The 25,793-nt window shown below is 67.1% G+C and overlaps 2 protein-coding genes across 3 annotated transcripts; one reads left to right on the top strand and one right to left on the bottom strand.

Annotated features, from left to right (window-relative positions):
• The first annotated feature begins 7,779 nt into the window (after positions 1–7,779).
• PAX4 (paired box 4) lies at positions 7,780–17,627 on the top strand. Of its 2 annotated transcripts, XM_080584153.1 has the most exons (10): positions 7,780–8,649; positions 12,009–12,132; positions 12,765–12,895; positions 12,977–13,192; positions 13,797–14,199; positions 14,510–14,701; positions 14,811–14,893; positions 15,728–15,794; positions 15,996–16,072; positions 16,321–17,627. In XM_080584153.1, the coding sequence occupies exons 2-10, from the start codon at positions 12,120–12,122 to the stop codon at positions 16,828–16,830; spliced, it is 1,692 nt and encodes a 563-aa protein (XP_080440279.1). In that variant the 5' UTR covers positions 7,780–8,649; positions 12,009–12,119; the 3' UTR covers positions 16,831–17,627. The 2 variants fall into 2 exon arrangements, with proteins under 2 accessions (XP_080440279.1, XP_080440278.1); XM_080584152.1 differs by having other exon boundaries at positions 14,109–14,199; positions 14,510–15,794; positions 15,996–17,627.
• Positions 17,628–21,178: 3,551 nt separating this feature from the next.
• ARF5 (ARF GTPase 5) lies at positions 21,179–25,719 on the bottom strand. Its single transcript, XM_080584199.1, has 6 exons — positions 25,536–25,719; positions 24,766–24,846; positions 23,164–23,273; positions 22,840–22,911; positions 21,805–21,930; positions 21,179–21,694 (listed from the first exon to the last, which is right to left on the bottom strand). Exons 1-6 carry the CDS (start codon positions 25,600–25,602, stop codon positions 21,608–21,610), a joined length of 543 nt encoding a protein of 180 aa, XP_080440325.1. The 5' UTR covers positions 25,603–25,719; the 3' UTR covers positions 21,179–21,607.
• Positions 25,720–25,793: the final 74 nt, after the last annotated feature.

The raw sequence follows: 25,793 nt of genomic DNA, 5'->3' as shown, positions 1-25,793 counted from the left end.
GGCAGCCTGGACGCTGACGGCGTGCTCCCAACGCGGGGCTCGTCCCCTTCCCGGTGGGTGCCGGTGGTCCCGGCGCCCCGTGCAGCTGTGCCGGCACCGCGCTGCCCTGCCCGAAATCTCCGGTCCCTGGGGCAGGCTGCCGGGGCAGCGGCCCCCCCGTCGGACGGTGCCCACCCGTCCCTGCCCCCGGTGGGTTTTAATATTCTCGCTCTGTCTTGTTTGGCGATGATTTATCGATTTGTTTGTTTTCTCCCCCTTTTCCTTTTTAATATTTTGTGCCGTGATTCACGAGCGCCAGGATGAGCGATGGAGCTTGAAGGGCAGGAAATCATCTCCCCTGCCCGCGAGCCTGGCACGGCCGCTCCCTTACCATGATTTACGGCCCGCCTGCGCCCAGCCTCCCCGTGCCGCTTTCCCAGAGCCCCGTCCCATGGCCCCGAGCCCCATCCCACAGCCCCGAGCCCCATCCCACAGCCCAGTCCCACAGCCCCAACCCATGTCCCACAGCCCCAAGCCCCGTCCCAGTCCCAAGCCCCATCCCACAGCCCCGAGCCCTGTCCCACAGCCCCAACCCATGTCCCACAGCCCTAAGCCCTGTCCCAGTCCCAAGCCCCATCCCACAGCCCGGAGCCCCGTCCCACAGCCCCAAGCCCCATCCCACAGCCCCGAGCCCTGTCCCACAGCCCCAAGCCCCATCCCACAGCCCCAACCCATGTCCCACAGCCCCAACCCATGTCCCACAGCCCCAAGCCCCATCCCAGTCCCAAGCCCCATCCCACAGCCCTGAGCCCCATCCCACAGCCCTGAGCCCCATCCCACAGCCCTGAGCTCCGTCCCACAGCCCCAAGTCCCATCCCACAGCCCCGAGCCCCATCCCACAGCCCAGTCCCACAGCCCCAACCCATGTCCCACAGCCCCAAGCCCCGTCCCAGTCCCAAGCCCCATCCCACAGCCCTGAGCCCCATCCCACAGCCCCGAGCCCTGTCCTGCATGGGCTGGGGCAGAGTCCCCCAGCATGGCCCCCACTGCAGCTCCCCCCAGCCCAAGGACCGCCTGTTTCAGCCAGGATATTTTAATAACCCTCCTTTCCGACTGTAGAAAGGTGGGATGTAGGTGGGAGCACTGGGCTAAGCAGGTTCGCTCGGCTGGTGACTCACCGGGGCTTTTAACTCCGAAGCGCGCTTCCCGTAGGAGAAAAGCACTTTCCTTGCAGCCGCCCCCTCATTTTCGAGGTGAGGAGTGGGAGCCACCCCCTTGGGAGAGCCCCAAAAGGCCCCGAGCAGCCCCCGGCAGGCAGAGGAGCCCCAAAGAAGAAGGGACTGGCTTGTGGGGGCACGGAGCTGACCCCGCTGCGCTGTGCACACCCCAGCTGAGCCCCCCCGTGCCCGGAAGGATGGGGACGGTGTGGCCCTGCGGGGCTGGGGGCACGGGGCGGGAGCTCCCCACAAAGCCCCGGGGGTTTGCAGCCACCCCAGCAAGGTCTGAGGTGGTGTGAGACGCATCCACAGGACGAGGCACAGCCCCGTGCAGGTGGAGGGAGGCGAAGGCTGCCCTGCTCTTGGCTAAACGGGGGTGTCCGTGCCCCCGGCGGTGCCGCAGGCCACCCCGCTGCACCAGGACCACCCTGCGCTGCCCCCCTCCCTGCCACCCTCTTCCCATCGCATCCATCCCTCGGTGGGGCAGGACATGATGCTCGCCCTCCCCTCCTGCCTTGCCCGGGGCCCTTCCCCTCCCAGCAGGAATTTCCAGACCCAGGCTCCTGCTCCCCGAGCGAAATACACCGTGGCCGCTCGGCCCTGTTGAAATGCTGCCTGGATAAAGGGACGAGCCGTGGTGCCAAGGCTGGGGAACCAGAGCCAGGGGACAGGGAAAGCCACCGCTGGATGCCCAAGCTCCTGAACGCCCTGCTCTCCTTTCGGCAGGGCGGGTAAGCAATTCCCAGAAGTGCTCCAGGAGTCAGCCCCCGTCTCAGCACCCTGTGCGCAGCCCCCAAACAGCACCGGGACCTCCCCGGACCCACAGGTGCGGGGCTGCCCACAAGGTGCGGGCAGGCGAGGACAACGCTTGAACCCCTCTGAGCAGAGGTGGGAGGGGGGGCAGAAACGCACCCGTGGGAACTCCCCAGAGGTGAAACAGCCCCAGGAGCTGCGGGGTCCGACCTTCACACCACACAATCCCCCAGTGCAGGCTGCGTGCCCGCTAGCGGGACGGGAGGGGAGGAAAGGTCGGCAGAGTCTGTGCGGGATGGGGATGCCCTGCCCCCCCTGCTCCCTGCTCGGGGGCACTGGGAGACGGAGCCGCTATGGGGGTGCCTGAAAAAGCCCCGGGCACCAGCAAGCAAGGAGCGTCTGGCTGCAAAGGGAGCAAGGGAGCATCTGGCTGCAAAAAGCCTCGGGCCAGGATCGCTTCCATCCTAGCTCCTGGTGCCGCAGAGTGCTGACGGCGTTACCTGGGTAAATGGACGTGAGCCGTGCCTGCGCTCTCCTCGTGCGGGGCTGCATGGGAGGCAGGGGGGAAGAGGGGCAGCTGCCCCCACCCCCAGCCCCCCAGCTTGGCATCGCTGGTGCCCAGGGAGCCAATGCCAGCGCGGGCCTGGCACGGAGGGGCCGGGATCTGGGGCTGCTCCCCGCTCCGGCTCGTTAGTGCTGATGAGCATCACACCCTGGCGGGGAAGCTGCATGTCAGCCTGGACCCAGGCTGGCTCCCGGAGGAGGAAAACCCCTTCTGGACATCTCCGGTGGGATCGAGGACCGGTCTCTGGGAGGGGAACAGGCCCGCAGCACCCACCAGCAGGATGCGGCCGTGTCCCGTGAGCTGGGAGCAGCTCAGCCCCCAGGCAGGGCTGTCCGTGCCTTGCTCCAGGCTGGGCACGGAGGGGCCGGCTGCATGGGCTGTGCCGTGCTCCCTGCAGCAAAGGGCCCAAATCTGCCCACCATGGCCACAGGGAAACCTTTGCAGCGATGCCCTGAGCGTCACCACGTCACCTCCTGCCTGGGTTTGCACACAGCTGGAAACACGGCACGAGCTGCTCCGCTCAGCGCAGGCTCTCGAAGCCCGTGTGGCCAGCGTGGCCAGCGTGGCCAGCTCCGCAGCGCCCAGCCGCCCGCCGAAGCCTGGGGCCGATCGCAGCGAGGGGTTAATTAAGGCTCAGCAGAGCTCACCTCTGCCCTGAGAGCTCGGGGCTGGGGGTGACCCCCGGGGGCTCTCCTTCCCCAGCCATCCCCTGGCCCATGGCGGTCCCCGGCCGCCCCCGCTCCCAGGTGCTGTCCTGTCCTGTCCCTGTGCCACGGGGACACCGCTGTCACCGGGAGATGCCACCAGCCCAAGGCATTGCTCGGAAGGTGAGTGGGCTGCCCCCCCCGTGAGCAGCATCTCCGCTCCGTCGGGAGCTGGCTTGTTTTGCTTAATGAGCGGTCTGCTCTGCTCGTTTTGCTTAATGAGCGGTTTTTAATCAAAACGTCCTGCAGCACTAAGTCAAACGCCCTGCAGAAATCCAAGCACCCTATATCAACGCAGGTGTCTTTGTCAGCCAGACCCACGACGTACCTAAACGAGGAGATGAGGACAAGGACGGATCCCTTCGCCTGGACCCACGCCCCGTGCAAACACGCGGATGCACCGACACCGCCCCGCTGCCGAGCGGGTCCCAAGCAGCACCTCAGCTCCTTCGCCAGGACGTGCCCTCTCCCTGGGATGTCCTAAGTATTGCAAACACACCCACAGCCCCCCCACACCCTGGCACACCCCCGTTGGTGCCAGTGGTGGCAGGGGGACCCGGCTGCTGGTGGCTGCTCTCGGGGCGCAGCTGAGCCAGGCACTGACTTGCTCCAGTCCTGGGAGCTGAGGCTCGGAAGCAAACCTGCTGGAGGTGCAGTAGGGATGGGGCATGACTGCGAGGAAGCCGAGATTACACCTCCTCCTCCTCCCCCTGATATCCTTCCTGGAGCTGCCCCCGGTGGCATCCGAGCCAGGGAAGCCGTGCAGGGCCATGCAGGCTCCCTGCCCTCCGGTCCCTGCAGCACCAGGGGGAGGGAGAAGGGAGCAGCTCCGGAGAGCCCCATGGGGGGGCCGTGCCCTGTGGCCCCCAGTCCCAGCCCCAAGGGACGGGCACTGCCCCGGTGGCAGACGGCTCACAGCCGCACTCACCTGCGTGCCAGGGGTCGGGATGCCACCCAACGGGGACGAAGGGATGGGTGCGCCCAGCTCCGCCTGCCCTGCTCACAGCCCCGTGCCCCATCCACCTCTGGGCATCGTCACGAACCCACAGCCGTGCCGCACAGCCCCGCACCAAAACTCTGCTCTGGGCAAAAGCTGCAGCTGGAACTGGCCACTTATCATCAGGAGAACATCTACCCATGGCAAAGCGAAGCTTTTTCTGGGGTCAGGCACTTAACTTTCTGCTTTTTTTTTATGTGTATTCAGATTCGTTGCTTCCTGCTGGGCCCCCCGCAGGCTGCCCAGCCGCCCCTCATGATGCCAGGAAGGACGTCAGCGGGGGGATGCCACAAAGGCTCCACATGGGATTTTCGAGGCTGGAGCTGCACTTGCACATGCCCCTGCCCAGGTGTCTGAGCACAGACTGGGGACAGAGACTGCGTCAGAGGAAAGTCCAGGAGAACTTTGGGGCACTGCTTACAGGGGGTGAAAATACCCAGCAGTGGCCTCTCTACTGGGTTTCTTTCAGCCGATTTCCTTCTGTCCATCCATCCTTCCTTCCACCACATCTTATCCTTTGTCTTGCCTGGCCTTGCTTTGCCTTTCCTTCCCAATCCTTCCCTCTTCTGCACAAAGGGGAACAGCTCACCCTAATTACCTGCCGTGTGTTCATGAGGGGCAGGGTGCTCCCCGGGTGTACAGGGAGCCTCACCAAGCTCATGCCGTGCTCGCACCACGCTCATGCCATGCTCATGCCAAGCTCACCTGTGGTGAGAAGCAGCAGCGAATCCCCCCAGTCCCCCTCTCCCCCCCACAAGCCCCTCAGCACCTCTCAGCCCCACACACTGACGTGGGGCAGCCCCTGCACACCCTCACTGCTGCGCCTGCTCCTGGTCCTGCAGCCGTCCGTCTGTCCCTCCTCCCTCCCTCCAGCCACGGTGCCTGGCTGCTGCAGCTCTGCCTGGGGAATGCCCAGGCCCCCATGTGGGCTGGGGCTCAGGGCAGCGGGATGGTCAGGACCTGGGGAGGGGGGAAATTCGGTGCCCACCAGCCCCCGTGCGCAGGGACTGGGGGCACAACGGCAGACACAGCCGGCAGGTGCTCAGCCAGCAGCGTCCCAGGCTACTGGGCCAGACCCACCTCGTGCCGGGCAGCACGGCATCTCTGTCCCACCACCAGGAAGGACAGCATCCTCGTCCTGTCCCTGGGATGCACAGCATCCCCACCCTGCCCCCAGGAAGCACAGCACCCCTGCCCTGTCCCCAGGTGGCACCGCCTCCCCCACCTGTCCGCAGGCAGCGCTCCCATTCCTGCTCTGTGTGGAGGCACTGCCCGAAGGGTGCTGGCGCTGGATGCTCTGAGGGGGCTGCCCCCAGGCAGCTCCCACCAGACGGCTCCCTGGCTCCCAGTGCTCAGAACCCGGCTCCTCCACAGCCAGAGCATCGCCAGCACCAGGACTGGAGCGTCTTCCTCGTGATGGTGGTCTCCCAGGGAAGGACGTTGCACATGAGAGAATTGTGGCTGTGCTGGGGCAGGGGAGGGAGGAGCTGCAGACACCACCTCTGAGCCCCCTCCAGCAGCAGCATTAAACCCTCTCCATCCCCAGGAGCTCCCTGCCCACCTCTTAGGGGTAAATTTGTGAAAGTGGGTCTGAAGCGGAGGTCCTGGGATTGATGTTCACGGCCAGGCTGAAGCGAGCTGTGTTCTGCTTTGAAATGAAGTACCGGTTTGGAGAAACAGTAATTATGCCATGATGATAAACAGCAGTGCCTGTGACACGGCCAAGTTCACCAGGAATAGCAATCCGTCATCCCAGCACACAGCGGAAATGTGGAAGTTGTTAAGGTGCAAAAACCCTCCCTGACTTTCTGGACTGGGTTCTGAGGCATGCTGCAGTGCTGGGTATTTACACGGCACTTTGTGAGCTCCAGGCATAACATGAGCAGCAGAGGCCCAGGGGGTCCTGGAGCACAGGATGTGGAGGTCCCAAGCCAGGGCTGCACGCCCGTCAGGTCATGGCACAGGAGGTGTGGGCTCAGGGTCAGGGGAACACAGAAGAGGACGGGGAGCAAGGTGCCAGCACCCAGCGCTGCTTTTGGGTACTGCAGGCTGCCCTGCTGCATGCCCCCCACTCTGCGACTGCCAGGATTGCCCTCCTGTCAGCACCTGCCTGACACCATCCCACCGTGTCCTGTCCCTGCCCCAAAACTGTCCCAGTGTGATGCACACCAGAGCTGCCATGCTTCCGGCAGTAAAAGAAATGCCTGCAAAGAGCTCTTCCCGGAGATGCAGAGGCAGGTGGACAGGATGCAAACAAGCACAACCTGCAGGCAGCACGGCAGGGCCTGGAGGATCTCCCCACTTCTCCAACTCCCTCTCTCCCTGTCTCTCCAACTCTCCTTCTCTCCATCTGCCTACCTGTCCACCTCTCCACCTCTTCACTTCTCCATCTCTCATGTTTCTGTCTCCATCTCTCCCTGTATCCAGATCTCCACATCTCCGTGTCTCCACATCTCATTTCCACGTGTCCACCTCTCCACATCTCCATGTCTCCACATCTCTATTTCATCATCTCTCCATCCCATCATCTCTCCACCTCTCCACCTCTCCACCTCTCCACCTCTCCACCTCTGCACTTCTCCACCTCTCCACCTCTCCACCTCTCCACCTCTCCACCTCTCCACCTCTCCACCTCTCCACCTCTCCACCTCTCCACCTCTCCACTTCTCCACCTCTCCACCTCTCCACCTCTCCATTTCTCCACCTCTCCACCTCTCCACCTCTCCATCTCTCCACCTCTCCAACTCTCTTTCCCTCGCCTTCCCTCGTCTCCCCGGACGTTTCCTCCCCTCCGTGCCCGCCCTCGCCCCGTCCCCGCCGCCGTTCACGCTCCCGCCGCTGCGCCCAGGACGCACGGCCCGGCGCCCCGCGCTCCCGCTTTCCCCAGCCCTGCCCCGGCCCGAAGGGCTCCGAGGGCCGCCCCGAGCTGGGGGGGGACCCTGCGGGCACCTTCCGCCGCCGGGGGAGCGGCGGGCACCGCTCGCCTCCGCCGCGCGGGCCCGTGCCCCGCGCCGCTCCCCCGGCCGCCGCCTGCGCGCTCGGCCCCCGGTGCGCACAGCCCGGGGTCGCTCCCCGCAGCTCCCGGCCCGGCCCGGCCCCGCGTCGCCGGGACCCCCGCGGCTCCCCGCCGCCTCCCGCCCGCAGTCGCCGCCCGGTTCGGCACGGCACGGCTCGGGGCGCAGCGGCGAGGCCCTGGGCGGCGGCGGCCGCTTGGAGAGGCCGCGCCGTGCGCCCTGCCCGGTGCGCGGCGGGGACGGCCGCGGCAAGGCGGGGGGCCGGGGCGGCGGGGCGCCGCCGGGGACCGGAGGCGGCCGGCGCCGGGGGGAGCGGCGGGGCCGTCCCGGAGCCGCCGGGGCCCCCGCGCCCCGCCGCGCCCCGCGCCGCGCTCCCCGGCGCCTCGTTACGCACGGGGCTCGCCCGGCCCCGCGGCTCCGCCGGGGCTCCCCGGTGCCCGGAGCGGAGCGGGAGGCCCGGCCCCAGGTGCCAGCGCTCCCCGAGCCGCTCGGCCCCGGCTCCGGCTCCCGCGGGCGGCCGGGGGGCGGGGGGGACCGGGGCGCCCCGGGGCCGTCGGGGGGGCTGCGCCGCGGCTCCCCGGGGGCTGGGTCCGGGCCCGGGCCCGTGCCCCGGAGGGCTGTGGTTAATGTGTAATTCGGAGCATATGGCATTTTCAAAGGCGGCCTCTTGTGCGGGGAGAGCGGGGGCCGGGAGCGGGGTGCTAATAATGGCCAATTACTCCCGGGGCTGGGCGAAGAGGGCCGCGTCGCAGGGCTCCTCGCTTGCTAATATTTGCTCTTCAAATATTTTACTTGAAAGGTTTACAACGTGTTTTTATCTGCGGCCCGGGCGAGGGGGGCCATCTGTGCCGGGCCTCGGGCTGCACACCGGGGCAGTCCCCGCGGTGCCCATCCACCCCGGGCCGCCTTCTATTTGTTCAACGCAGGAAAAAAAATATATCTACGTAATAAAACAGAATCTGGCCTCGATTTATGATTGAATCCGAAGCACTCTACCATATGGCAGGTGTGTCTGCAACACAGCCTGTCCCTGTTTGCTTTGCGGGGGACGCGGGAGTGCAGCCCCCGGGGTTCGCGGGGCACCGGCCGGGCTCCGGGGAGGCTCCGCCGGGGGCTGCGGGGATGCTCGGGGCGGGATGCGGCGGGGCACACGCTGTCCGCCGCCCGCTGGTGCTGAAATACCGGCGGCCCCACCGGCACCGGCCCCGCTGCCCGGCTCGGGGGGCTCCGCCGGGGCTCGGGGCAGGCGGCGTGGGCTGGGCGCGGCTGCTCGGTCCCCATCGGGGCCGCTCCCTCCTCCCCTTCCTCCTCTTCCTCCTGCCCCGTGACATCACGGCCCCGCTCCCTCTCGAGCAGCCCCGCACGGCAGCAGCACGGCAGCACCGGCTGGTTCCGAGGACGGCCCGGTTCGGCTCCACAGGTACCGACCTCCCCCCCGGGAGCCCCCATGCGCGGGCACGCGCTCACATGGGCACGCGTGCGTGCACGAGCGGCCGTGGACACACGGGCACAAGCACAGGTGCGTGCATGAGCACAGGCACACGTGTAGGTGTGCACGGGCGCGTGTGCACACCCCTGCACCGAGGAAGGGCCGTGTGTGTGCATAAATGTGCGTCCACGCACGAAAGTGCGCTCAGGTGCACAGATTTGCACCAAGGAAGGAAGGTGTGCATGTATAAACGTGCATCCGTGAACAAAAGCGCACTCAGGTTTGTGTGCACGCGTGCACTCACGTACAGGTGTGCACGCTTCCACGCACGGCTGCACACACAGAGTTTTGTGCGGGGCAAGCTCGGACGCGGGAGGGCTGCGTGGGGAGTGCGGGGTTGCGATTTCTGGTCAGGGCAGGGTCACCTGTGCAGCCACAGCGAGCAATTCCTGACGGCCATGGGGTGGTGAGGATGCTTTAACACTGGGAAGGTTTGGAGCTTGCTCTGGGGACGGTCTGCTCTGCTCTACCCCAGCCCATTCCTGTCCCTTTTACTCCTTTCCTTTCCTTTCCTCACCTCGCCTCACCTCTGCGTGCACAAAGACCGCGCTCACCACTCTGGCCACAGCTGAGGTCCCCCAGCAGGACCCAAGGAGCTCACACCTCTGAGCCATTCTTGGCTTTCCCAGTGCACCCGTGGGGAGAGAAGTCCCTGGGTGTCCCGCTGGAGCACCGGCCAAGCCTTCGGCTGGCGCAAAGCTGGGGAATGCCAGCGGGGCTACGCTGACCCCCACGGGGAAACGCGTCCTCGTGGGAAAGGCTTGTTCTCTGCCACCATGCACAGCCTCACATGCTGTGCTCAGAGGCAATCCATCCCCTTCCTGGCGGAGAGGGAGACCGGGTGCACTGCTTGTTGGCGTTTCAGAGGAATCTCTGAGCTGTCCCTGTGGTTGAGTTACTTGGATTTATTTTGCTTTTGTTGAACTTTGTAATCACAATCAGTGTCTCCAAACAACATCCCCAAGCTGTGCGAGGAGGTATTGCAAATGCTGCTGTGGGATTAGGAGACTCCGGCAGGGAGACCCTCGTGCTGGGGACGGGCAGGAGTTTTCTGGGGTACGGCAGGTTAAACTCCCGGTTTAGCGGGTGTGCAGCAGGCTGCCTGCGACTTCATCAAGGCAGCAGTTGCAGCAGCAGCCACAGGTCCGTGTGGCACCTCATGGCTCAGCACGCTGCTCAACAACTGCCACAACTGCTACTGCATGAGCAGGGAGGGGAATGGGATTTTTCCTTGTGAGAGGGGCTGGCACCAGTGCCCTCGCTGGAACCACCCCCAATCCCCTCCGCACAGTGAGACGTGGGGCTGCGCAGTGGGGCTGCTCCCCCAGCCCCAGTTAAAGCTGCGTTTCGTGGAGCATGTGGGGCGGTGCTTACTCCAGGGGGGTTTGGTGCCATGGGGCTGTCCCCACAGGGGTTTGCCTCGGTTTGCTGTGCCGGAGGAAGGAGGCTGTGGTGTTGGTGTCTCAATCCACAGGAACGCCTGAGGTCAGGATCTGGGGTGAGGGAAGGTGCAGCAGGCAAACAGAAGCACTGAGGGACTTGGGAAAGTTCTCGGGGACTCTGGAAGTGTGTGTGTGCGTGGGGAAGCCCAGCCATGGTCTGCTGGGCTGCCAGAGGTGATGGCGCGGCTCCGGCTGGAGGAGGAGAGGCTCCTTGTCAGCGGGTTGTCCCTCGCAAATGTCCCTTGGCTGGGCGACACAGGGCTGTAAATCCAGCCCCACGCCATTGTCTGCAGCTGAGCAACCCTGGATTTATGGCAGTGCAATCAGAGCACGGAGCTAGACCACGGCCCTGGCATAAATACGCTGCGAGACGGTGACGCTGCCTGTGCGGAAGCGGGGGAAGCGGTGAGCTCACGCACTTGTGCCTGGAGCTGCTGGGCAGGCAGCAGAGAGGGGTTCAAGTGGGTGATAAACGGCTTGTGAATCAACACGGGAGCGGCTGCACATGAAAACAGAGCTCCCGATCCTGCTTTTTCTCGGGCTGGTGCAAAGCAGCAGCAGCTCCGCAGAGCCCGCGGCACCGTGCTCCTGCGGCTGCCAGGTCCTGCTCCCACGCGGAGCGGCGTGGACCTGGAGGGATTCCAGGGAGGCTGGTGCAGTTCTGATTCATGCGGGAAAGATCAGCTGGGTTCGAAATGAATCGAGGGGAGGCTGGAGGAGGCTCAGAGGAGGGCAGTGCCACCGGAGGCCGTGCAGAGAGCTGAGGGCAGCGTTCACCCCTGGGTGCAGCCACCCTGCGGGCACGGAGCGCTGCACACACCGGGAGGCTGGGGATGCTCAGCGCTGACAGCAGCCCCTCACGGGGGTAGTGGCCCAGACCCAGGGGACCCGTGGCACCCCTGCTTCCCATCCCCGCTCTGTGCTTTGTGCTGCAAACCTCTGCTTCCCTCGCCTGGCTGCAGCTGCGTTTCCCCTGTGCCCGTGCACTGCCCGAGCCCCAGTCCCAGGAAAGCGCCGCGTGTGGCAGCTTCTCACAGCAGAAGAGGCGATGAGAGAGAGGCAGAAGCCTGTGACATCCTGGTAGGACGCAGGGGAAGAAGAGGGAGGCACTGCTCTCTGTCCCCTGAAGTGATAGGAGTGGGGGAATGGAAGGGAAGCAGCAGCAGGGGTGTCCGGAGGCAGCGGCAGGAGGCAGCGCGCCCGGCTGCACGGAGCAGGGCAGGGGGAGGGCTGGCACGGGATAAAAGGGAGCCTGATGCTGTGTGCTTTCCAAAAAGTACTGGGCCAATTCGGAGATGCAAAACCCCCATGTGGGTATGAACAGGAGGACCCCCCCCCCTGGCAGGGGGAGCCCCTGAGCTGTGGATTGCTGCAGCCGGGGAGGTTTGGAGACGTCAGCCGGTGCTGGCCTGAAGGTCACCGGCTCCCCGAGGTGTGCGCATCCCCCGGCCGCTGGCAGAGCCGGGACGTGGGCTGCAGAGACACTCAGACCGTGTCCCTGCCAGTCTCCCACCAGCTCCTCTGCCCCCAGAACCTCCTGTCCCTGAGACAGCCCGGCTCTGGGGTGGGCACAGGGAAACCCCCACCAGCCGCAGTGTGTCCATGGGGGCGCACGCAGGCGCCGGGACGCGGCTCCGCAAAGCCGGCTGTGCCGCACGCCCTGGGCACAGGCAGTGCTGGTGCAGCGCAGGCAGCATTCCCAGCACCTCCCCAGGCACCTCTGAGCCCGAGGGTGCCCCAGCTCTGTTTGCACTGCCCTGGAGTGCGATGATTTTCCAAATGCTCTGATGCCCTCAAACATTTCCATCCTCCTGGTATTTATGCTTTTGCTCCCCTTCCTTCTCGCAGGATAGTGGGCAGGGGACTTGGCCGAGCCTTGGACGCTGGCACTGATTTATCCCCCCCTCACAAAAACCACCTGGAAGTTCCCTGGCACGGGAAGCCCCGTGAAGCCTCGCCATGCAGCATCAAGGTGAGCAACGCGGCTGCACCAGGGTGGCTGCGGGGAGCAGAGTCCCTGCATCCGTGGTCCTGGGGACGTCGGGGAGGTGCTGTGAGCCCCCGCTCTGTGACAAGGAGGCTGCTGTTCCCTGCCGCTTTGCGTTCGGTGCTGACAGCTGACAGGCGCGTGGCTCTGCGGGGTCCTCCTGGCCCCTGACTGATGTTTGGTGCCTTCCTGCCCACCCCTGCTGCTGGGACCCCCATTTGTGCAGCCCCTGCTCTCTGCTGCTGCCGGGAGGATTGTCCTGCTCCCTGTGCCCCTTCACGGGGTGTTGTTTCTGCTGGCACCACCTGGGTTTGTCCCCCTGTCCCTGCCTGGTCCCACTGCACCCTGCCCACACCCACACACGGGGTCACCCCAGCACCCCGCAACCCAGCACCCCGCACCCCTGCACCCCGCACCCCAACAAGCGAGCAGCACTGAGCTCAGTCCCGCTGCCTGGCCCCACCAAACCTCCCCTCAGCACACAGGGGATGGGGCTCCCCCCAGCCCCAGTCCTTCGCCCTGCAAAGCCCCCCGGAGTGCTGGGCAGGGAAGGGGAGGCAGCACCCCCCTCACCGCCAGCCCTGTCCCCTGTCCCCTCCCGCCTGGCCTCTCCCCAGGCCCCAGCGGCGTGAACCAGCTGGGGGGGCTCTTTGTGAACGGCCGCCCCCTCCCCGCCTGCAAGAGGAAGCGGATCATCGAGCTGGCCTCCTGCGGCGTGCGCACCTCCGACATCTCCCGCAGCCTCAAGGTGCGCCGGGGCCGGGGGTCCTGGCCCTTCCCCCCCCCCCCCCCTTCCCGCTGAGCACCCCCCAGCCTCTCCGTGCCGCAGGTGTCCAACGGCTGCGTCAGCAAGATCCTGGGCCGCTTCTACCGGACGGGGGCCGTGGAGCCCAAGGCCATCGGGGGCAGCAAGCCCCGCACGGCCACCCCCGAGGTGGTGGCACGGATCGCCCAGCTGAAGCGGGAGCAGCCGTCCCTCTTCGCCTGGGAGATCCGACGGCAGCTGCACGCCGAGGGCGTCTGCGCCAGCAACCGGACCCCCAGTGTGAGTCCTGGCTTGGGGGGGGTGGTCCATGGGGATGCCGGGGTCAGGCACCACGCAGGGTCCAAGCCCACGGCTGGGGTTTGTGGGTGGGGGTCCCGCACTGGGGAGGGAGTGGGTGCGCAGGAATGCTTGGAGGGACAGCAAGAAGCAAACGGGAGTGAAGCACGGATTGTGGGGATGAGCCAGGGGAGCTGAGGCCACCGCCTGCAGTAGGAAACACGCGGCATCCACCCTGCAGGGACAGCGCCTGCCCGTCCCCGGGGACCTGTCCCCATCCGCACCCAGCCACCGTGCCCCGTGCCACCCCAAGGGTGACGCGCAGCAGCAGCCGAGTCCCGAGGAGGGCAGGGTGCTGCCCAGGGCTGGGATCTGTCCCTGGGGCTTCCTGGAGAGAGGAGAAAAGCCTTGGGCAGGGAGGGGAGGGGAACGATGCCTCTGAGCTAAAGCAGCACGGTGGCGGAGAGCCCTGGCAGCCGTTCCCACACAAGTCCAGTGTTGGCTCTGGCGTTTGGCTGCTGTAGCGATGGGTCTGCTGCAAGTACCCGGCAGGCAGAGGTGACAGAGTGCAGCCCGCACAGCCGAGAGCCGTGTTCTGAAACCACAGACCCACCACGATAACCCCACGGACCCCAGCTCCTACGCGCGGATTGCCTCGTTAGGAGCAGACGGGCACGTCCCCAGCACGGACAATCCCTGGCACGTGCTCAGGTGCGCGGTGGCCCTGGCATGGCCGCAGGAGAGCCCTTCAGGGACCAGCACCGGGGCATCAGCTTCCATTCCTCCCTGCCTTGGCACTGGGTCAGGCTGCCCCCCACCACCCCAAAGCTTCTCCTGGACCCCGCTCCCACCTTCGCAGCACCCTGCAGCCGCAGTGCCGCGCACCCTGCCGGCGGCACAGCCCCATCTCTCCCCCCAGGTCTCCTCCATCAACCGGGTGCTGAGGAGCCTGCAGAGGGACCCGTGCCCCGCCGCCGGCCGGGCTTCAGCAAGGGACCCGCTGCCACGGGGTGAGGCTGGCTGGGGGTGAGGCCCTGGGGAGAGGGGCTGGGGGGGGCTGCAACCCATAGCAGGGACCAGCTCTGGGTGCACGGAGAGCTCCTGCCACCGCCGGCCTCCCAGCTGCACAGCCACGTGCACGTGTGCACACATACATGCAAATGGATGCACACATGCACACGCCTGCATGCACATTGCTCCTCCGCACACTCCCGCACTGCCCCTGTGCCCCCTCATTGTCCCTCACTGCCCCCTGCCTGCCCCTCCCGGGCATCCCCACGGGCACAATCCCAGGCTCCTTCTCCCTTTCTGTCCCCGCAGCCTCCCCGCTCACCCCCACCTCCATCCCGCATCCCCCGGGCTGCTGCTCGCCCCCTGAAGCCGGTACAGCCGGTGCTCCGGGGACCCAGCGCCCTCCCCGGGGCTCCACGTCCAGCCGGCAGCTCCCGCCGGGCGCCCAGCACCGCAGCAGGACGGTCTTCACCAGCCAGCAGTCGGAGGCCCTGGAGAAAGGTGCGGTGCCGCCAGGACAGTGGCTGAGCAGTCAGCACCTGCCCCACGCCACGGGCACTGGGGGGGTCACCCCAACGGAGGGGCTGATTGCACCCCGACCCCCTTGCAGAGTTTCAGAGGGGGCAGTACCCGGACACCGCCACCCGGGAGAGACTGGCCGCGGCCACCCGGCTGCTGGACACGACCATCAGGGTAGGAGCAGGCGGCCACGCGGCAGCTGCAGCCTGAGCGGGGCGGGCAGCACAGCCTGGCCGGAGCTGGGGTGGCCGGGGAGGGGGTCCCAGCCTGGTCTCCCTCCTGCTCTGATGTCCCCCGGCGTGCGGGGACGTCTCCAAACCGTGACGCTGCTGCTGGCGGCAGAGGTGGGAACAGGCTCAGGCAGGGCAGCGTGCGTGTGCCAGAATGGGGGGGGGGACCCCAGCCAGCAGGTTTTGTCCCCAGGAGAGGGGCAGGGCTGCTCCATCGGTACCTGCCTGCTCCTCCTGCTCTCTGCTGTCTGCTGGGGGCAAGCACGGGGTGCTGGGGTGGGGGACCCCCAGGCCGCTCCATGGCAGCAGTCGCCGTGCCCTGGAGGTCTGTCACAGGTAACGCGCTGCAGGGCCTCGCGGAGGGGTCCTGCCCTGCCCGGCTCTGCCCCACTGGGGGCATGGTGCTGGGCCCCGGGACGGTGCCAGGGGTGGGGACACAGGGAGGGAAGCAGAGCGCTGCGGAGCTGGGGCACGCTGCATGGCACGCTGCATGGCACAGCCCGTGCCAAGGTCCGTGCTGTGCTCCTGGAGCTGCCCCGTGCCCCGTGCCGGGCTACGTACGGCCCCGCACCGCAAAGCCTGCGTGTTTGCAACCCCACGAACGCCGCGGTGGAGGAGAGGCAGGATCAGCCCCACTCCTCCCACACCGAGGGCCGGTGCCCCACCAGCGGAACCGCCGGCCTCGGGCAGAGCCCCAGGTCTCCAGCCCAGCGTGACCGAGGGAGGGGGGCTCAGCCCGGGGGGGGGGCACAGCCTCACCCCCTCCCTCCTCTCCCAGGTCTGGTTCTCGAACAGAAGAGCCAAGTGGAGGCGGGAGGCCAAGCAGAGGCTGGAGGCCGGTGCAGGTGACAGCCCCTGGGTGGAGGGGACGGGGACGGGACCCGCACCCGGTGCCCGGGCAGGGGCTGGGGGCTGCCCTTGGGGGGGGAGCGCGGCTGCAGCCTGGGCTGGGGAGGGGGCACGGCTGCTCCCTGTGCCCCCCAGAGAAGGGAGACCCCAGCCCTAAAGCAGGGTCTCCGCGCTGCCCTCCCGCTCTCCCCACGCAGGCTCCTGGTGCGACTGGATCCTGCCCCCCGGGGCCGCTGCGCACCCCCCCGCCGTGACAGCCCACATCTCTGCGCAGGTAGGAGGGGGTCCGAGCCTCTTCCTGCACCCGGGGGGGGGCTGCGGTGCCCCCCGGCACCCCCCAGCCACTGCCGTGGGGGCACCCCAGAGGGCTGGGACGTGCGGGAGATGGGGGGGCTCCAGTGTGCCCCCCCCGGGGGATGCTCCAGGAGCTGCCCCCGAGGGCGCAAGCCCCCTGCAGTGTGGCCTGCTCCCGGTGCACCCCACGGCTGCTCAGTGATGCCCCGCTCTCTGCTCCCCGCACAGCACCTCCCGCCTGCCCCCGCCACCTCGCTGGAGACCCTCCACGGCCACAGCCACCGCCTCAGCACCCCCCCGGCCCCCCCGGCCCCGCTGCACCTCTGCACCTCCAGCCCCCACGACGATGCTTGCTGCGGTAAAAGGGCCACGGGGCAGGGGGTGCCCCCGGGGGCTGGGACCCCCGGGCACGGCCAGGGAGGGAGCCCCCGGTGCGGAGCGGGGCCCCAGGGGCTGCAGGGGGGTGCGGGGAGCTGCTCCCCCTCCCTGCCCGGCCCCGGCCCCAGCCCCGTGGGGGGGTTGCAGTGGGGTGGGTGTCCCTGGCCCCACTGCCTGAGCCCCGTGTGCCGTCCCGCAGGCCTGGCCCCTGGCGGCAGCCCCCCTCCGGCTCCCTGGCAGCCCCGGGAGGGCCCCCCCTTCGCCCTGCTGCCCCCCCGTGCCCACCTGCACCCCGCTGCCGCCTGCTGCGTGCCCGAGCCCCTCGCCCGCCTCCACGCACCCGGGTGCCCCTGGCTCTGAGGGCACTCGGCGAGGCTGGGGGGGGTCCGGCACGTGGCCCCCAGACCACACCGGGGGGGGTCAGGGACGGCCGCACGCCTCGGTGACAGCCGGGTGGTGGTGGTGACATCCCTGGTGGGGGGGCAGGCAGCAGGAGACAGGCTCCTCGGGGACCCCCCCTTGCCACACCGTAGGGTTTGTCACCCCCCCAGTGCCGTGTCCCCATCCCAGCCCTCTCCCGGCCTTCGCAGAAGGGCTGCCGGTGTCACCGCTGTGCCCCCAGCTACATCCCCCGCTCTGCTTCAAGCCTCTTGTCCCCTCCTGCCTGCAACACCCCAAATTACGGTCGGAAAACCGCGGTGCCCACACGTGAGGAGGGGGCACCGGGTGCCCAGGCTCCCATCCCACCGCCGGGGCCGGGGGGAAGCACCGGGGAGACCCCAGCCCTGCCTGGGGGGGCACCAGCTCCGACACCCCCGGCCCCGACACCCCCCTGCCTCCCTGGCAGCACGCTGCAGAGCCGGGGACGTCGTCCCTGCATCAGGGCCTTGACCACAAAAAAAAAGGACCAAAATTTTGTACTAACTTGCATCGATTTGGAGAACAGCTTGCACCAAAAATCAGCCCCAGAAAGCCCCGTGCTTTTGTTCCTTGTTCTAAATAAAAAGTTTGGGGGTTTTGTTTGCTTAGAAATTGAATTTAAAACAACGGAGCCAGGACGACGATCGCCTCCACCACCAGCACGGGGCATCATTTTATTCGAAGGAAACCGATCGCTTCCTTCAGCCAGAGAAAACAGCTCAGGGGTGGCCGCGCGGGGACACGGCTCGGCTGTCACCGTCCCCACGCACCCCACAGCCCCTGGCCTGGGCAGCGCAAGGGCCCCTTTCTCCCCTGGGACAAGCCTCAGCTCCAGCTTAGTGCTCGATAAACAGGAAAAAATATTTTTGTAAGCAAAAAATGTTCCACGGATATCACTAAGAGAAAAAAAATCACATCCCAGGAGTATGCAGCTGTGACATCCCAATCGCTCAGCCTTGCAGAACGCTCAGGCTGGTTCCCACACCCCTTTCTCCAGCCCCTGGGTGCAGTCAGGAGATGCGGACACGGATGCTCCCGGCCACCCGAGCCCTGGGCACCGCCAGCTCCGCTCCCCCCACGCTCTGCCCCAGTGCCCGGTGCCCCCCAAGCCCCGTGATCCCTCCCAGGAGCTGGTGCCACAACTGGGGCACTGCTCGGATGTCCAGGGACAGGCGATGGGGCTCAAACCCAAAGTGCTGGGGTGAGCCAGGCCCAGGGATTTTGACCACGGTCAGCCCCAGGGGTGGGGATGGGGATGGGGAGGGCAGCGTGGGACAGGGATGGGGGAGACATGGGGACAGGGATGGGGGAGACATGGGGACAGGGATGGGGGTGACATGGGGATAGGGATGGGGGAGACATGGGGACAGGGATGGGGGAGACATGGGGATAGGGATGGGGGTGACATGGGGACAGGGATGGGGGAGACATGGGGATAGGGATGGGGGTGACATGGGGACAGGGATGGGGGAGACATGGGGACAGGGATGGGGGTGACATGGGGACAGGGATGGGGAGACATGGGGACAGGGATGGGGGTGACATAGGGTCAGGGATGCTAACAGCATTTTCATACCAAGACCTCCAAAAACATTAAAAAACAAAATTGCCTGAAAAAAACATGACATGTAAAAACTAATATTTGGCTTATAGGTGGGGGCCCAGGCCTCAGGTTTGGTGCTGCAGCTGCTGAACCCACCAGCAAAGGCCCCCGCAGGGGTCAGTGTACGGTGCAGGACGCCGCCACCAGTGGGATCCATTTGCCTGGTGTCGGTCCGCGTTTGCAGGGGCTGGTTGGGCAGCCAGAGATGTGGGGCAGCCAAAACGCTGTGAGGGTGCCGGGAGCCCGCTGGGATCCAGCTGGGGGGCGCCTGGCAGTGGGGAGGGGGCTCCTTCCCCAGCACGGATGCAGCCAGGACGTGTGCTCACCCCCAGCCAAGCTGCGACTGCGATGCCCCACGCAGATTTGCAAACTCCTGTCCCGGGAAGCGAGCCCGCAGCGAGCACCCCTGCTTGGTCTCCTTCCCCCGGGGTCCTGGAGCTGATGGGGACCTCACTGCGGCCGTGGGGACGTGTCCTGTCCCCTCCGGCCACCGCGTCCCAGCACCTCCAGCCACGCTGCCGGAGGAGAGGGGGCTCTGGAGGAGCTGGACAGCCACCTGCAGGGGGGACATGGGGCCAGCAGCACCCAAAGGGACAGAGGCAGGGCGAGCAGGGGGGCTGGATAGGGTCTGGAGGGGCTGCACAGGGTCACGGAGAAGGAAAGGGTGTGGGAGCTCCCGGGCTTGGAGGTGGCAGCGGCTGGGTGCCAAAGCGACACCCGCAGCCACCCCACTGCCATTTGTAGGGCACCGCTCATCTCAGCCTGAGGCTGCTGGCCAGGCCGGGTGTGAGGAGCTGCTGGTAAATGGGGCGTTAAATTACTCACGCTTTTTTTTTTTTCCCAGCTCTCTGAGAGCAGGCTGGCTGAGCTCTGGCTCCCCGGTGCGTCCTGCCACTGGGAGAGGGGTAGCACAGGTCGAGTCCCCCCCTCCCCTATACCACTGCTCCAGGCTGTCCAGGGCGAAGGGGACACAGCTGTCCCCAGTGCCAGCAGGACCGTGCACGAGTCTGGGGGAAGCCCAGCACCAGGAGCTGACAGGCACGGCTGATCCAGCGGCCGATGCCCCACCAGCTGGGTCCTGGCTTCTCCTGACCCCCTCTTAGCCCCCCAAGGACTTCTTTGGCCGTGCTGTAAACCAAGCCTACTGCCCCGCGTGGGGCAGGGTGGATGCGCGCCGTGAGACCCCGCCAAGCTGCTCCTGCCTCGCCTCCCCAGCACCGCTGGTGATGCAGTGGGATGCATCGTGCGTTGCTGGATGCCCGCAGGGAAAGCTGAAATCCTGGGAGCCCAAGGCTGCTGCCCCTGCAGGGCTCGAAGCCAGAGGAGAGCCACCACCGGAGGGGCAGCAGCCAGGCTCGGAAATCCTCGCGGGGCGAAGCAGGGACCAGGAGCTGCTGCGTCCTGGGGCTCCCCAGCTGGGGGGCAGCAGCCGCTGGGCTGCTCGGTGCAGGAACAGCCCCGCAGGGTCCAGAGCTCAGGCTGCACGTGCAGGGCAGGACCAAGGCGTGGGGAACAAGCTGAGAAAAGGACCCCGCTGTCCCCCCCAGGACATGGCTTAACCCCACTACAGGGCCCCCCGGGGACATCTGCCTCTTGTCCGTGCTCTGCCCATAGCCCTGCTCTCAGGACTTCTGCGCTCTCCCGGGAAGCCTCGCACCAAGCACCCAGGGAACCCCCTGGCCCAGCCAGTCCCCTTTTCTCCACCAAAGGCAACGACCTGCGTCGGCTCCAGAGGCAGAGCCGGGGCCTCGGGACAGCAGCACTGAGCCCTGGGAACCTGAGCGATGGGGCTTCAGAACAAATCCGGATAAAACATTGGCATGCGGCTGTACAGCCGGCATGGAACGGGAGCCCCCGCAGCAGCTGCAAAACCAAGCACGAGGGGTTGAAACCCGGGGGAAGCCGGAGAGCCCGGGACTGCTGTGGGAACCCGCAGCCCCCCAGTTCCCATCTCTGCCCCAGGGGAAGGGGCACGGGCAGGACCAGCCCCAAGCGCGCTGCCCACGTGCCACCCCGCAGGGACAGCCCGCAGGGACAGCGCGTCCCCACGAGGACCAGCAGCGCACAGCTCAGTTCAGCGTGGGGAGCACCTTCCTGCAAGGCACGCAGCTGGGAGACACGTGTGCCTGGCAGGGGGACGCTCACATCCCTGCACACGCGTGTGGCAACGCTGCCGGCAGTCCCCGGGGGTGCTCCGTGCCCATCGTCCCCTTCCGTGCTTGGGAGGGGCCGCGGGGCCCACGTGTGGAGGTGCCCCCCAGCTCATCCCCTGCCATCGCCACGCGGCGGGGAGGCAGCGGCTGAGCGCACGCGGCTCCGCTGCTGCCATCGGGCTTTGTGCAGCACCACTAATTACAACCCAATTAGCATCCCTGCAGCACATGGCCCGAGGTGACCCTGCGTGCCAGCACGAGGGCGTCCCTCCCAGCGTGGCCCCGGCAGGAGGACTGGCCACGAGCAAACCACCAAACCTCTCCTGGTTTGGTGCACCAGGGCAGCTACAGGATGGGTCAGGGGACAGCGGGACACACCTGAGAGCCTCTGCCCACCTCCTCTGTGTCCCAGCACGGTGCAGGCGAGGTTGCATTGAGGCCCAAATCCCCTTGCCCCAAGACTCTCGTTGAAGTTGCACGTGGAGAGCGGGGCTCCAAGGCGGCCCCGGAGGCAGCAGGGACGCGCCGGGCGCAGGGTACAAAGTGGTGGTGTTTAATTACTCCACGTACAACAGCACGTTACGCAGCCATACGCCCCCTCCCCGAGAGAACTATACAGTTTGTGGAAGGATAAAAAGCAGGATCCTTCCTTTCCCGCGGCGTCCACGCAGCCCGAGCCCCTCGCCCGGCCCCGCAGGCTCCCCGGGGGGACGCTCGCAGGCAGGGCACGGCCGGCACGCAGCGGCCGGGGCAGAGGCAGGCGCTGCGAGGCAGAGCTGCCTGAAGAGTCCTTGAGGTTCAAGTCCTACCAGATAAACACACAGAGACGAGGCCACGCTGGGGGGAAAGGAAAAACACGCCCCCAAAAACAACAAAAAAAAATTAAGTAAAGGAACCCAAAGAGAACAGCGGTTGGGAGAGACGTCCCCGGCCCGCCTGCGCCCCACGCTGCCGGCTGCAGCTAGCGCTTGGAGAGCTCGTGCGACAGCCAGTCCAGCCCGTCGTAGAGGCCCGTGCCCTGCGTGGCACACGTTGCCTGCACGTACCACTGCAAAACAGAGGGAGAAGGAGAGGTGGCAGGCGGCGAGGCGGGGAACGGGCTCCCGGCCGCACGCCCCGCGGTGGCCCCGAGGCCCCCCCAGGTCCCCGCGCACTCACGGTCCTGCTGCGCAGCGTCTGCAGGCCCAGCTTGTCGGTCAGCTCGCTCACCGCCATGGCGTTGGGCATGTCCTGCTTGTTGGCGAACACCAGCAGCACGGCGTCCCGCAGCTCGTCCTCCTGCAGCTGCGGAGAGGTGGGGACGGCTGAGCCGGGCACGGGGCCAGGAGGGCTCCGGCTCCTCTGCCCCCTCCCCGCACCTCTCTCGTGCCCGTTGGGCTCGGTGACCTCCGAGCTTCCAGCCCCGAGTCCCTGCACCCTGTGGCCTCGATGGGAACCCTGCAGCGTGGAAAACCCCAGGGCTCCTGCAGCCTGGAGGCATCGGTGTCCCCGCAGCTGGGGCTCCCGAGCCCTGCGCCCACGCTGCGCTCGCACGGGACGGCCGTCAGCGCCGTGACACGGCCCCAGGTGACAGAGGGCACCGCTCTCCTCCGAAATGAAGATCACTGCTGCAAACGTGCTAGGGCCAGGGGAGCCGGCTGTCGGGGTCTTCCCAGCAAAAGCAGAGTAAAGATCTGCCTCAAACAGAACGGGGCTCTGCGGACGAGGGGGAGCAGCCGGGGGGCACCGGGCTGTCCTTCCACCCCGCTCCCAGGCTGCTGCGTGCTCGCTCTGCGCCCTCTTCCCACCCCGAGGATGCTCTGCGCCCAGCGAGCCAAGGAGTGTGAAATCCCTGCCACCCAGACCAGCTTTTGGACGTCGTTTCTGGCAGCTGCCTGCCCTCCCCGTGCACGCCAGGCCTCACCGCGCCCCGCTCGGTGAGCCGGTGCTGGGTGCTGCCGTGGCACGATGGGTCCCGGCCGTGGGCTCCAGCACCGGTGGTCTCAGTGCCTCAGCCGGCAAAGCCCTGGCTAATTGTAACATAATCCAGCATTTTCTTGACCATTTTCCCCTTCATAAGTGCTCCTGGTCCCTGTGCTTTGTCACCGCCATCTGACCCTCGAGCCCCATCCCCAGGGAGCACGCCCCGTGCCGGCAGCCCCAATTTGGGGAGAGCTCTCCTGGGGAGCTGGCATCCCCCCCCATGCCACTCACCATCTTCTGCAGCTCATCGGCGGACTCCTGCACCCTCTCCCGGTCGTTGCTGTCCACCACGAAGATGAGGCCCTGCAGGAGAGGCCGGGGTGCAGCGGGCAGCGGAGAGGACAGGGCCCCCCCAGCCCTCGGCCACGCGGAGGCAGAGCACCGTGGGGGTCAGTGCTGCCACATTTGCCCCACACCCGGTCCCCCCAGGGGCTCCTCCACCTCGGACCCTTCCTGCCCACGGGGAAGGCCCGCGTGGTCCCATCCCGATGACTGGCAGCACTGGGGCCGACGGGGTCCCCGTGCCGTGCCCACGGCCATGCCGGCTCCGCGTACCTGCGTGTTCTGGAAGTAGTGCCGCCACAGGGGCCGGATCTTGTCCTGCCCGCCCACGTCCCAGACCGTGAAGCAGATGTTCTTGTACTCCACCGTCTCCACGTTGAACCCTGCAGAGGTGGGGGGCACCATGGGGAGGAGAGCATGGGGCACGGGCACGCTCCCCCAGGGAGCACCGCCACCCGCAGCCTGCGCTGGTGCCACGGGCTGGCTGTTTCGGAGAGGCACCCACGAAGGCTCTGCCCTCAGCCGAGCGTTCCCGCTCCCTAAAGCATCACCCAGCACGTTCCCCTGGGCCCTGCTGGCTGCCCAGCACCAGCACCACGCGATTGCCCCAGCCATTTCCCAAGAGCATCCCCTGGAAAACCTCTGCAGCGCAGCGCAGCGGATGCTCACCCCCCCAAATCACGGACGGCGGGGGCTGGGGGCACCCCTGGAGACCACCCAGTGCCGCCCCCGCTGCAGCCCAAGCTGGTGGCTGTTGAAGACCTCCAAGGAGGAGACCCCACAACCTCCCTGCGGCAGGGCCCTGGCACAGAAGTGCTGCCTGGGGGCCAGGGGGAGCCTGCCGGCCCCAGTTTGTGCCCAGTGCTTCTGGTCCTGGCGCTGGGCACCGCAAAGAGCCTGGCTCCCCCCCCAAAAGGGGATTCCTGCACACTGACGAGATGCCCCCGAGCCGCCTCTTCCCGGCTGAGCCGTCCCAGCTCTCCTCGCGTGGGAGATGCCCCAGCCCCTGGTCGCTCTGTGACCCCTCACTGGGCTCAGCCCCCGTCCTCCTTGTGCTGGGGAGCCCAGCACCAGACCCAGCACCCAGAGGTGTCTCACCGGAGCCGGGCAGAGGGCAGGGGCAGCTCTCCGGACCTGCTGGCCACGCAGCCAGGGGTGCTGGTCTTCCCTCGTGTGTCTTTCCCTTGCCCACCAGACCCCCCAGGGTCTTCACCTCGAAGCTGCTCTCCAGCAGGTCCCGGTGTCTGGGGCCGCTCCTCCCCAGGGGCAGGACTTGGCATTGTCCTTGCTGTGCTTTGGGGGGTTCCTCTACCCTGTTCTCCCTGCCCAGGTTCCCCTAAGGGCAGAACGACCCTCTGGTGCATTACCTCTCCTCCCAGCTTCATGCCACCGGCAAGCTCACCACCACGGGTGCTCTCTGCCCCTCACCCCGGCCACCAGCGCAGGACTGGCCATCGGGGCACCCCACGGCACCAGCCCCAGCCTCCCTGCCCCAGTGGCTCAGACAGATCCCGATGCTGCTCCACCAGCCCGGGGACTGGCATCGGGCACCTAGCCCAAGGCTTTGCCCGGGAGCTGGCGGCACACCACGTCTCCTGCCACGGTGACACCGACCAGAAGGCAGCATGCCAGCGCAGCAAATTCAGCCCCAGTGCTGCGGGTTGGGCAGGGACGGGCCACCGGGATGCCTGCGGTGGTGACCACAGGTGGCACATTGGGGTGAGAGCCAGGCCCCCCACCCGCACAGCCTGTGGGGGATACCGGGAGGGCAGCGGTGGAGCACCGGGGCGGCCGGCAGCACGTCCCGCTCCTCGTCACCCTGGGGACATGGGGTGACGGTGCCCGGTGGGGCCCTGCCCGGTGCCGGGTGCTCACCGATGGTGGGGATGGTGGTGACGATCTCACCCAGCTTCAGCTTGTAGAGGATGGTGGTCTTGCCAGCGGCGTCCAGACCCACTGCAGCGGAGAGGTGGCATCACCGGCACCGGTACCGGCACCGCTCCCTGCCCCATCCCATCCCATCCCCATCCTGCCCCCATTCCCATCACATCCCATCCCCATCCTGTCCCCATCCTGCTGCCATCCCATCGCCATTTCATTCCCATCCTATCCCCATCCCGTCCTCGTCCCCACCCCATCCCATCCCAACCCCATCCTCATCCCCATCCCATCCCCATCCCATCCCAACCCACCCCCATCCCATCCCAACCCCATCCTCATCCCCATCCCATCCCATCCCAACCCACCCCCATCCCAATCCCAATCCCATCCCATCCCATCTCCATCCCATCCCCGTCCCAATCCCATCCCCATCCCAATCCCATCCCACCCCATCCCTGTCCCAATCCCAATCTCACCCCATTCCCTCCCCATCCCCATCCTTGTCCCCATCCCATCCCCATCCCGTCCCTATCCCGTTGCCATCCCCATCCCACCCCATCCCCAATCCCAATCCCAATCCCAGTTCCAATCCCACCCCATCCCCTCCCCAACCCCATCCTTGTCCCCACCCCATCCCCATCCCGTTGCCATCCCCATCCCACCCCATCCCCATCCCCAATCCCAATCCCAATCCCAATCCCACCCCCTCCCCTCCCCATCCCCGGCCCCGCGCCGCCGCCCCCGCGGCCCGGCCCCGCGCTCACCCATCAGGATCCGCATCTGCTTCTTGCCGAAGATGCGGGAGAAGATGGCGGACACCGTGAGGCCCATGGCGGCGGCGGGGACGGACGGGCCGGGCCGGGCCGGGCCGGGTCGGGTGGGGGCGGCCGCGCTGCGCCCCCGCTGCCGGAGCTCCGCCGCGCCACAGGCCCCGCCCCCGCGCCCCAAGCCCCGCCCCCTCGTCGCAGGCCACGCCCACACACCGCAGGCCACGCCCACTCAGAAACTAGCCCCGCCCCCCG

Source organism: Anser brachyrhynchus (assembly GCF_964034855.1).
Source record: "Anser brachyrhynchus genome assembly, chromosome: 1".
Taxonomy (NCBI): domain Eukaryota; kingdom Metazoa; phylum Chordata; class Aves; order Anseriformes; family Anatidae; genus Anser; species Anser brachyrhynchus.
Note: the sequence above shows the minus strand (reverse complement) of the source record. Positions and strands in the feature narration are given on the sequence as shown.

What these genes read in the sequence shown, in the direction of transcription:
- PAX4 (XM_080584152.1), top strand. An exon ending in CCAGCAACCGGACCCCCAGT is followed by an intron (nt 13,193 to 14,108) that starts GTGAGTCCTGGC and finishes CTCTCCCCCCAG; the next exon opens with GTCTCCTCCATCAACCGGGT. An exon ending in GAGGCTGGAGGCCGGTGCAG is followed by an intron (nt 15,795 to 15,995) that starts GTGACAGCCCCT and finishes CTCCCCACGCAG; the next exon opens with GCTCCTGGTGCGACTGGATC.
- ARF5 (XM_080584199.1), bottom strand. Translation starts at nt 25,602, where the DNA reads ATGGGCCTCACGGTGTCCGCCATCTTCTCCCGCATCTTCGGCAAGAAG. An exon ending in GCAGATGCGGATCCTGATGG is followed by an intron (nt 24,847 to 25,535) that starts GTGAGCGCGGGG and finishes TCTCCGCTGCAG; the next exon opens with TGGGTCTGGACGCCGCTGGC. An exon ending in AGACGCTGCGCAGCAGGACC is followed by an intron (nt 21,695 to 21,804) that starts GTGAGTGCGCGG and finishes TCTGTTTTGCAG; the next exon opens with TGGTACGTGCAGGCAACGTG.